The sequence below is a fragment of the Stigmatopora argus genome, chromosome 13 (genome assembly GCF_051989625.1).
Source record: "Stigmatopora argus isolate UIUO_Sarg chromosome 13, RoL_Sarg_1.0, whole genome shotgun sequence".
In the NCBI taxonomy this organism is placed as follows: domain Eukaryota; kingdom Metazoa; phylum Chordata; class Actinopteri; order Syngnathiformes; family Syngnathidae; genus Stigmatopora; species Stigmatopora argus.
Window position 1 is genome coordinate 4,476,316 of NC_135399.1, and position 11,185 is coordinate 4,487,500.

The 11,185-nt window shown below is 40.6% G+C and overlaps 1 protein-coding gene across 2 annotated transcripts; it reads left to right on the forward strand.

Moving 5' to 3' along the window:
* The first annotated feature begins 2,997 nt into the window (after positions 1-2,997).
* Positions 2,998-10,564, forward strand: ndufv3 (NADH:ubiquinone oxidoreductase subunit V3). 2 transcript variants are annotated; one of them, XM_077616517.1, is made up of 4 exons: positions 2,998-3,101; positions 6,498-6,591; positions 7,524-7,625; positions 10,301-10,564. In XM_077616517.1, the coding sequence occupies exons 1-4, from the start codon at positions 3,057-3,059 to the stop codon at positions 10,468-10,470; spliced, it is 411 nt and encodes a 136-aa protein (XP_077472643.1). In that variant the 5' UTR covers positions 2,998-3,056; the 3' UTR covers positions 10,471-10,564. The 2 variants fall into 2 exon arrangements, with proteins under 2 accessions (XP_077472643.1, XP_077472642.1); XM_077616516.1 differs by lacking the exons at positions 2,998-3,101; positions 6,498-6,591; positions 7,524-7,625 and adding an exon at positions 7,632-8,567.
* Positions 10,565-11,185: the final 621 nt, after the last annotated feature.

Genomic DNA, 11,185 nt, shown 5'->3' on the forward strand with positions numbered 1-11,185 from the left:
GAAACAAATTGTACTTTGGGTTAAAGTCAATCATGTCCAAACTTACTTAACTCGGCAAAGCTCTTCATCATTATTGTGACATAATCCAATGTGATAATAATCCTGCCACTGGCTCTCTTCACGATGTGTTTTCTTCTTTTTCTTTTCTGATTATCTGCCTATACTCCAACTGTACATATAGGTCCACACAAATAGACACCTGAGCAGGTGCTGGGACCCTGTGCTAGGATCAAGTGAAGCTGCACCTGATCACTCCAAAGATAGAATTACATACTCACGTCTCCAAAGTGTTCAGGTGTAATTAATTATGGGAAAGAAATGAATGGCAAGTTATAAATGGCACCAGTGCTACAATAGTGGTACTATACCACAAACTAGGGAATTAAATAAATAAATAAATCAGAAGTTCTGACCTGCTTAACCGCACATGGATCAATGGGGTTCTTGAGCCTCTCCCAGCTCGTGTGCGGTCGATTGGTCGCCGTCTTTTGGTCGCCGGTCTTTTGGTCGCGGTCTTTTGGTCGCCCCGACCGCAACAACGGGTGACCAAAAGACCGGCGACCAAAAGACCAGCGACCAAAAGACCGACGACCAAAAGACCGACGACCAAAAGACCGACGACAAAACAAGGTAAAACAACACGGTCTACGCATCAATAAAAGCCAACAATGGCCATGAGCTGTTTCACTGAGCCGACGTGTGAGTGTAGAAGAGTTTGTATGTACATGCGTTGTCCCTTAAAGAAGCTTCGTCAGTCAGGGTCTTAACAAGTTCTCCAACAAAAAAAAACAATAAAAATCCGGGAAATTTGGAACTTTTCTTTAGCCTAATAATTACTGGGGCATTAAGTATGACTAAATAGTAATTCGCCGTTTGTATTTAGGGAATTTGAGCAACGATTTAAATGGTAATTATCACTTACCTTCCGGGCGACCAAAAGACCGGCGACCAAAAGATCGGCGACCAAAAGACCGGCGACCAATTGACCGTGTACCTCCCAGCTGACTTCAGCCTGGAGGCGGGGGACACCTTGAATCGGTGGGCAGCCGATAGCAGGGCTCAAGGAGACGGACAACCATTCACACCCACACTCTACCTCAGGGCAATTTAGAGTGACCAATCCACCTTCCATGCATGTTATTGGAATGTGGGAGGAAACCAGAGTACCTAGAGAAAACCCGCACAGGCAGAACCTGCAAACTCCACACAGGAGGACCGTCCTGGATTTGAACCCAGGACACCAGAACTGTAAGGCTGACATGCTGAATACTGGTCGGGCTGCCCAGAATATTAAAAAAACAGGAAATCTAGTAAGCAATTTAGTTTTACTGTTGGGCCAATGGATTACCGCATTTACTCACATATAAGCTGCCCACACGTATAAGCTGCATCCTTAAAATTGCCTTAAAATCATTGAATTTTACAATTTCTCGCATATAAGCCGACCCCCTGATTTCACTTCCATATTTATGGTTTTAATAGGGAGTACAAATGTGTTACTTTGAAGGGGAAATCATAAGAAAATTAATCGCGCGTGGAATTTCTGAGATACTGTATGAATCAAAAACACATTATTAGGGTCACTATCATAAGGAATTAATTAATCCAGTATTGGTTGTTTTCTTACTACAAAACAGAAAATAACTAACAGATAGTAAATGTTAATTTGCCGACATTTACTGGTGAAAGAGGGTGGCCCGGTGGCGTGAGTGGTTAGCGTCGGCCTCACAGCTCTGGGGTCATGTCATCCAGGTCATGTCCATCTGTGTGGAGTTTGCATGTTCTCCCCAGACCTGTGTGGGTTTCCTCTGGGTACTCTGGTTTGCTCCCACATTCCAAAAACATGCATGGTAGGCTGATTGGACACTGTAAAATTGCCCCAAGGTATGCGTTTAAGAGAATGAGAGTATAGCAACCCTGTAAGTCTTGTGCCATAGCCTTGATTGAGTCATCTTTTTTTGTTACAAATACGGCTTATATGGGAGAAAATACAGTAAAATAGTAAAAGGAAAACTGTATGGACCAGAGGTGGGCATTAATACGGAGGTAGACCTCCAATAATTATACAATAATTGCTCACCCCTGCTCTACCGGTTGGTCCCCCAACTGTTAATTTACGTATTTATTTTCTTGTTATAATATCAATATAGTTGTGAATTCTCGAAGAAAATCTTATCTTAAATGGGATGTTGTAACTTTGGCTTGTTTTTGTTCAACTGTGATTGGGCTGCAGACTGTCTTTCGCACCTGGAAACCCTGAAGCTACTCCATTCAGACACACCCAAAGCTGATCTAAACCCACAGAAATGTGAGCCACCGAATTGACTTGAATAATTTAACTCTCAATGGGTGGCCTGGTGGAGCGAGTGGTTAGCGTGCCGGCCTCACAGTTCTGGGGTCTTGGGTTCAAATCCAGGTCATGTCTATCTGTGCATGTTCTCCCCGGGCCTGCACGGGGGGTTTCCTCCGGGTACTCCGGTTTCCTCTGGGTACTCCGGTTTCCTACCACATTCCAAAAACATTCATGGTAGGCTGATTGGACACTCTAAATTGCCCCTAGGTATGAGTGTGAGAGTGAATGGTTGTTCATCTCCTTGTGCCCTGCGATTGGCTGGCCACCAGTGAAGGGTGTCCCCTGCCTCTGGCCCGGAGTCAGCTGGGATAGGCTCCAGCATCCCGCGACCCTAATGAGGATAAAGTGGTTCAGAAAATGAGATGAGACTTCAATAGTTATTTTCTCCACTAAGATGCTTGTTTACAAACGGTTGACCTATGCTATAGATTAAATAGCATACATCATTAACATGGCTATGATTCAGGTTGGGCTGAGAGGAATTTTTATAAATATTAAGTATGCAGTACTGCATTTTTGAAGTTGTTGACGAACCAAGCTGTTTGAAAATGGATTGGAAATTGAGAAGTGGCTATCCATGGCCCCGACGCAAGATGGCCAACAAAGAATGACGCCCTTCTCATTGGCTTGTAATTCTTATCATACATCTAGTCATGTATATACGTGATATTTATGACCGTAAAAACAGAGAAGAAGAAACAAAATGTCGACCTTCATGTTATTCTCAAGGCAACTATGGAAGTTGAAGGTAATGTCCACTCTACTTTCAAGAAAAAAAATACTTTGCGTAATGTCTGGAATGATTCCCACTCCTTAATAATCAATGTTTGCATGCAGGCCGAGTTCTCGTGTTCTAAAGATATGAATAATAGTAATTATTAATTACAAATAGCAATCGTGATCATATTGCAGGTGTGCTATCCCCCAAAAAACTCTTTACTGTGACTGAGTACGCCTTGAAAAGAATAATATTTTGACAGTGAATTGGCAAATCTGTTGAAAAAAACAAATATTTGTAACGATTTTACTGTCGGGTTTTAAGTTAATTACTAGTCCATTGAGTAATATTTTTTTTCAGATTAATACAGTGACTGCACGCATTTACTTTGAAAATAAGAGGTAATGAAAATATCAAGTTTTTGTTTATCTTTAGTTCCAAAAACGATTTCCTGCTATGGTGAGTATTTGATTTAGTGTCCAATCAGCCTACAATGCATGTCTTTGGAAAATGGGAGGAACTCAGGAGTTTCTTAATTTTGAAAAACAAAATACCACCATGTAAAGTTCGCACACAAATTTGTTTGCATGAAAAATAGTTATTTTCCTTTTTCTCATGACAGTAATTTAATTGAAAATAAAAATGTAGTGCAAGCCTTCCAGTGTCTTCATACACAACATCATGGAGACAGACCCATAGTCATCAAATCAAGAACAGGACTAGCACTGTATGCCGCCTGATGGTGTAGAGCCCATTACGTAGATCGCCAAGGAACTATCGGTAGATAGCCAAGGAACCACTGGTAGATCGCACAACAATAACATCTTGATCCCTCCCTTCTGTCGGTTTCCTTAATTAGGAATTTGTCATGTACGCAGTGAACTTTATCATGAATCGAGAGTGGATTTTCCCTACTGCCTCCATACATGTTGCGAACCTCCGTCGACCCCATTTTATAAGTACCCTTGTCCCATTTCCGGAGTTTATCCGGAGTCAATGCGATTCAGGCAAAATCGATAAAAAATAACGCAGCACAATTGAAATCAAACTGTTATCATTTTTTTACATGAATTGAAATATTGTATTTTTTGCAAACTATTAAAAAGTAAAGCATAGTGAAAATAAGTTTTTCTTTGTGTTTGGGTCCTTCTATGTAGGTGTGTTTTGCAGTCAGTAATTCCACTATGTGCCACACTGAAGTTGCACTTGCATGTCATGCAATGTGCAAATGTCGGTCCCTTTGAAGATGGCGTCAACATGGGTTATTTCGTCGAATAAGAAGAAATAAAGTTGTACGAGTGTCTGGATTTCTCAAAAGTTTCACCCAAATTGTGGAAGTGATAGGATTTGTTTCAAAACAAAAGACTTTAGTCAGCTTTAATAATACTTCCCTTAAAAAATAAATTTAAAAAACGAAAATGTTAAAGCGATAGAGGCTACCTATGAAATTGATTCCGAATCGATTGCCCCGATAAAGTCGCAAAGACGAATCATTCGTCAGAACTTGTAACTTGGATGCAGAGCTGCCGACCCCATTTCAGGAGTACCCTTTTAGGAGTTTTATCTTTTCATTAGGGGTGAATGCGATTGGCACAAATTCGATATAAAATGTAAAAAAAACCCAGACAATTTAAATCAAACTGATAGTATCATGCTCGGCTGATTCACAATGCAATCGTGTTACTGAATTCTTCCGGTTTATAGTGCAGTTGAATCAAATGTTGATGGTGTGAATTTCGAGGCATTTAAATTGGAAATTTGGTACTTTTCTAAAATGATTGCTCCCAAAAGAATTTAAGTGACAAATTTTTGGTGTTTCCGGAGTATAGAGATGTTGTCCAGAGTCCTTGAGTTTGTGTTGCATTTCTGGGTGAACTCCTGAAATTCCGGAGTTCAGTAATACCTGGACATACGAGCAATTTGAGGTACGAGTAAAATTTCGAGCAAATATTTACCTTGAGATACAAGACATATTTTGATATAAGTATGCAGCCAGGTGTGGCCAACGCAAGAGGCTCCTTTTGAGAACAACGGGCACTGTCTTTCTGGTCGCAACGCCCTCGTGTAAATGTGTCTATGAACAAATAAAAATGTTTTTCCAATCCAATATCCTTTTTAGGTGTTTTTTCAGAGGGTTGGAACAAATTTGTTAATTTGTTTTTAGTTTATTTCTATGGGAAAAGTTGTTTTGAGATACGAGTAAATCGACATACGACTTCGGTCCCGGAATGCATTAAGCTCGTATCACAAGGTATGACTGTAGTTGGAAGCTCTGATGTTGATAGAGTATAATGTGAGGTATATTAGCATGAATAATTGCTGAGCTTTGTCAGTGGCCGGTTAAAAAAAAAGTAGATTGTGGATGGTTGACTCCTGGAAAAGTAGATTTTGGAAGACAAAAGTTTGAACACACCTGCTATAGAGGTTCACTTGCCTGATTTTGGTTAGGGTAGCCACAGGCTCTATTCCCACTGGTGGCGGTATGATTGAGTGCGGATGGTTGTTTGTCTCGCTGTGTGCCCTACGGTTGACTGGTGACCAGTCTAGGGTGTAGTCTGCCTTTCACCTGAAGTTAGCTGAGATGGGCTCTGCCAACTCCTAAACCCTTACGAGGATACGTGGTACAGAAGATGATTGATTAATTGACTAGCACTATGCAGGCAGAGAAACTGCTTAGCAGTGCACACATGTGTATACACGTATACATAGTTGCACATGTATGCCCTTGGTCTTAACATTCAGCCATTTCTTTTGTTATTTTATACTTGTACTTAATTTATACTTTGAGTGTAAGCGCTACTGGTTGTTCGTTTACTTGTGTCCTGTGATTGGCTGGCTACCAATTCAGGGTGTCCCCCTCCTCCTGAACTCGATCGTTTGGTCGCCGGACGTTTGGTCGCCCGGACGTTTGGTCGCCAGACGTTTGGTCGCCAGACGTTTGGTCGCCAGACGTTTGGCAACATGACAGAGTTTACTGTTGAAACCAGCTCTCAAAATTATATTCACCCGGGCGACCAAACGTCCGGGCGACCAAACGTCCGGGCGACCAAACGTCCGGGCGACCAAACGTCCGGGCGACCAAACGTCCGGGCGACCAAACGTCCGGGCGACCAAACGTCCGGGCGACCAAACGTCCGGGCGACCAAACGTCCGGGCGACCAAACGTCCGGGCGACCAAACGTCCGGGCGACCAAACGTCCGGGCGACCAAACGTCCGGGCGACCAAACGTCCGGGCGACCAAACGTCCGGTCACGCCCTCCTCCTGGCCAAAGTTGGCTGGGTTTGGCGCCAGCACCCCTGCAACTCTTGTCAGGATGAGAAAATGAATGAATGAATTTATGAATTTCACAATCTACTTTCTTCAACTGCTTCTAATGAAAATGTGGTGTTTTGCGCTCACCAATATTGTGCTTTTTTCTGTGTAGTGTTACCACTTGGAGAGGTGGAGCCCCCTGAGGACCAGGACTTCTGCTTTGTGCACCAGTCAAAATGGAGAGGTTATAAAAACTGCTGAAAAAAGTATGTAGGAACATTTAAGTATTTAGTTTTTTTGTGGCAGATTTTTTCATAATTTAATTGAAGATGTAGAACAATCTTGCATGTTCTGTGGAAAAACAATGCACCTGATCTAAAGTTTGAGCTCCAGAGCAAAGGCTTTTAAGTAGTGATCAGAAAACTCACAGTTCTAATCAGATCATAGATTGTGAGTCCCATTTTTTTGGATTATTATTATTTTGTTTGTGCCTATAAATGAAAATTAACATTTAACTCAAACTGACTCAGATTCTAACTATGACACTAGGGTACGCCCTGAATTGTTTGCCATTCAATTACAGGGGACAGTGAGTCAAAAAACTATTCACACACACACTATGGAGTGTTCAATCAGCCTAGCATGCATTATTTTGGAAACGTGAGTCCCCACAGAAAGGCCACAAAGGCATAGAAAAACATGCAAATTCAACACAGAAGGGCACTTGATCTCATAACTGTGAGCTGGACATGTAAACATCTAATCAATCCACTGTTCTGCAGATGTGAGATCAAATCTGGCCAGCCTAATTTTGCAGAATTTACAAGTTCTCCGCATGGCTTTTCTTCATGTCCTACAGTTTTCTGTCACATCTCATTCAATAATTCCAGGGAGTCATTGGAACGTTAGTTCCAGTCAATGCACTGCTCTAAAGGAGGAGGGGGATTCTACTCGCATTGTCCTTGGGTGTGCCCAGGTTATTTAGGAGATACACAGCTACAATACCGACTCACTCATGACTTGCTCGCAAAAATACAAATATCACTAAAAAAACAGGGAAACCAACGTGTTTAGATAGCACCCGTTAAATTTTAATCAAATTTAAGATCACGAACAGTTTTCGCCGAATATCATGCCTTATTTTTTCATGTTTATTTTTTCTTTCACCTGTAACCTTTTGTTGTATTTTGCTCACCAGCAAATGATCCAGATGAGAGATCAACCCTTCTTAAATACAAGACATCAGTCTCCTTCCCTATGAGGGTTTCCAACCAGGGATCTGTTCTAAGACAGCCACTGGGTATTGCAGATTCAATGTCCAATGCCCATACAGGCAAATTATCAGATACATTACCTGTCATTGATAATAGTGAAATAGAAAATACTATGCAGAAATATACACATTCCAACATGGTAAAAGAAACTTTCAATTTAGCTGGAACTACAGGCAATGTAGCCACAACCAAAGCACCCAATTGTGAATCTGGTGACCAAACAAAGCCTAACCATCATTCAGCACTGGTCAGTGACTCTTCTGATTCTGACTCGGACTCGGACTCAGACTCAGACTCAGACTCTGAAGAGAATTCTCTTACAGTTGAGAAGTCAGCCTCTGTGCAAGAGGTACCAGAATTCCCACAGAATACACAAGTAAATGTTGTAAATAAAGAAGATGCAGCTTATAAGGAGGTTTTACCAGAACAGGAAGCAAATACTGCCTCTGATGCCTTGCCAGAAGAGGTTGCACATGCGAAAGTTTCTAGAAATACCAGGGAGGTAGAAGATTTTAGTGCCGTTGAAGACCTGGTGGATTCTGTCCCACAATTCCAGGAGGTGTCTGAAGACATGTCAGAGATGAATGAAACTGAATTGCAAGCTCAAACTAATTCTGCCACAGAATCAAAATCTCCCACTGTCCCTTTTGGTGTTGAAAATTCTGCAGTTGAAGCTGTGACTAAGGTTACAGCTCCAGAACAAAAATCAACTGATGCCGTTCTAGAAATTCCGACTCCTGAGTGTGCCAAAGTTAGTACAAATACTGCACCCCTGTTTGTAGAAGATGAATCTGTCATTCAAAGAAGTGTTGAGACTTCTGGTAAGACTCCTGCATTGCCAATGGATGATGCTCCCCCCTGTGGAGCACCTACTGATCTTGCAACCGTGGTCTTGCCCTCATCGGAGAGTACTAGTGAGCTGCTGGACCCTTTGGGAGGAGAACTACAGAAAGACACTTCACTTGAGGGTACACAATCCAGTGTTAAATCTAATTAGTCAGTAACCTTTCTCTCTGGGGATCTTCTTGTCCCCGAAGATGAACATATTCAAGTCCAACTAACCTTAACATGTCCATCCTGCAAAAAAAGACCAAAAAAACCCATTAAAAACATCTCGTGTTTATTAGTATTTACAATATCATTCAAACCCCTTTAACATTTTCTCAAGTTACAACCCCAAACATACAATTTATGTGAAAGAACAATGCAAAGTGGAGTACAATTGTGAAGTAGAAAGACAATTATACATAGAATTATTCATTTTACTGCTGTGCAAAACTATTCACCCCCTAAGTGCATTGCTTTTTGTTTTGCCTAGTATGAGTGTATTATATTTGAAGTTGAACATGAAGTTTGCTTAACCCCCAAAATTCATAAATAAGTCGCTTTCTTACAAATGGCGCCGGGTTCAAAAGGTGAGCGGAAAAAATAGCGGCTTATAGACTAAACTACATAATGTTTGGTGTTTTAAATATATAAGTATCTGGTTTTCTGTACACATATTTACTCGCATGTATATAAGCCGCATTTGTTGGACAAAAAAAATGATGACTGAAACGAGGGTACGGCTTATATGCGCATAAAAAGACGACATGCACAAATGTAACAAAGACAAAACGCCATAACCCAAGACTATGCGGCCGATACGGTCATTTATTCAAAATAGAGAAAAGATAAACAGATAAATTGCTAGACAAAATTTATTTGGACGCCAATATATGGAATTCAAGAAAAAAAAAATGCATCTTGCATAAAACGTGAAAAAACTCACTTGTGCCTGTCACTGCTCGCTCAGGGTGACGTCATCTTACCTAGGGCGCCACCGTCTTACCTAGTTAAACGTGCTCTGACTGGCCAGATGCGAGTAGATGTGTTCGTAGCGTTTACCAAGTCAGGAGATCTCAATAGTTGTTAAGGCTGATCGAAGGTTTTGCGGTCGATCATTAAAATATCAGCCTTGATACTGGCGTAATGTGTACCTAATGCTATTATTGCACCGAGACATTTGGTGAACACAACGGACACACTTCCTAGTTGTGTTTACGTTACTTCCTTTTTGAAAGGAAATTATTGTATATTTGTAATTATGAAATAAAACACAATTCCGTTTTGATTTTTTCTTTTTATTTCTTGTTCGAAAGAATAATATAATAATAATGCAGTAATATGAACCATCGAAAAAATTAGATATTTCGACATTAGAAGCAATTTGGCTGCCAAAATATTGTAAAGTTTGGGTAAGAAAATTGTCATTTCTGTCATTAAAAAGCATCAGGTTCTCATCAAGATAGATTTATTTCTTTTTTCAGATCGAATAATTTGATATTTTGCATTTACAAATACAGGCATATTAACTTGCTTATGATATTGACCCTAATAATGTGCTTTTGATTCATACAGTATCCCATAAATACCACCTGTGAGGATTTTTCTCAAGATTTTCCCTTCAAAGTAACACATTTGTACTCCCTATTAAAACCATGAATGTGGAGGTGAAAATTGTGAAATGGGGCGGCTTAAACCCAAGAAATTGTGAAATTCAACAATTTTAAAGGTGCGCCTTAGATGCGCGGGTGGCTTATATGCGAGTAAATATGTATTGTATATTTATTTATTTTTTTATTTTGAGAACATCAAACAAGAAAGTACATTTTGCAAACATAATTGAACTCATTTTTATGCACTTGGCTTGCTTCCGCAGAAGATGCAGCAGTGGCACTTGCTGAGCCAGAAGAAATCGTTGACAACAGCACATACCAAAATTACCAACACCACAACTACGATCCCTATACCTTTGCCGACATGGATGTCGAGATGGCAAAGTATCGTCTCCCGCAGCCTAGCTCAGGCAGATACTCCCCTCGACACTAGGAGAGCTCAGATAGTGTCATCTTGATCCCGATTTTGCTCTTATAAACAAACAAATATATAAAAGATCTAAATAAATAAATAATATAAACCCTTATCTCGATGTATACGTACATTCACATGCATTTAACAAATGTATGTTTCAGTTAAATTTTTTACAAATGCTGGTTTTCAGTAGGCGGCCCGGTGGGTGAATGGTTAGCGCTTCAGCATCACAGTGAGGGACCTGGGTTCAAATCCAGGTCGGTCCACCTGTGTGGAGTTTGTATGTTCGCCCTGGGTCTGTGTGGGTTTTCTCTGGGTACTCTGGTTTCCTCCCACATTCCAGAGACATGCATGTAGGCTGATTGGACACTAAATCAGTGTCTCGCAACCTTTTTTGAGCTGTGGCACACTTTTTGCATTAAAAATCTGAAAGGAAACCACCATCTGAAAATCTTTTAATTTAAAACTATGTCGCCTATATTAACAATAGTCGTTCTCATCAAAATTTTATCAGCAGGAATCACATAAACATCCAAAATCAAAATTTTCACACCGACCAAATGTCACCAAAAGTTGATGTCTGCGGACCCTGAACAACTTCCAGTTTGAGTATTGCAAAAATATGTAATGTAATGAGTTTACCTATACATTTTATGACTTTTCTCCCCTATATTACGTAAATCTCCTAATATTACGCAAAGAAAATTGTGCTCACAGACTACGTCGGCAAATG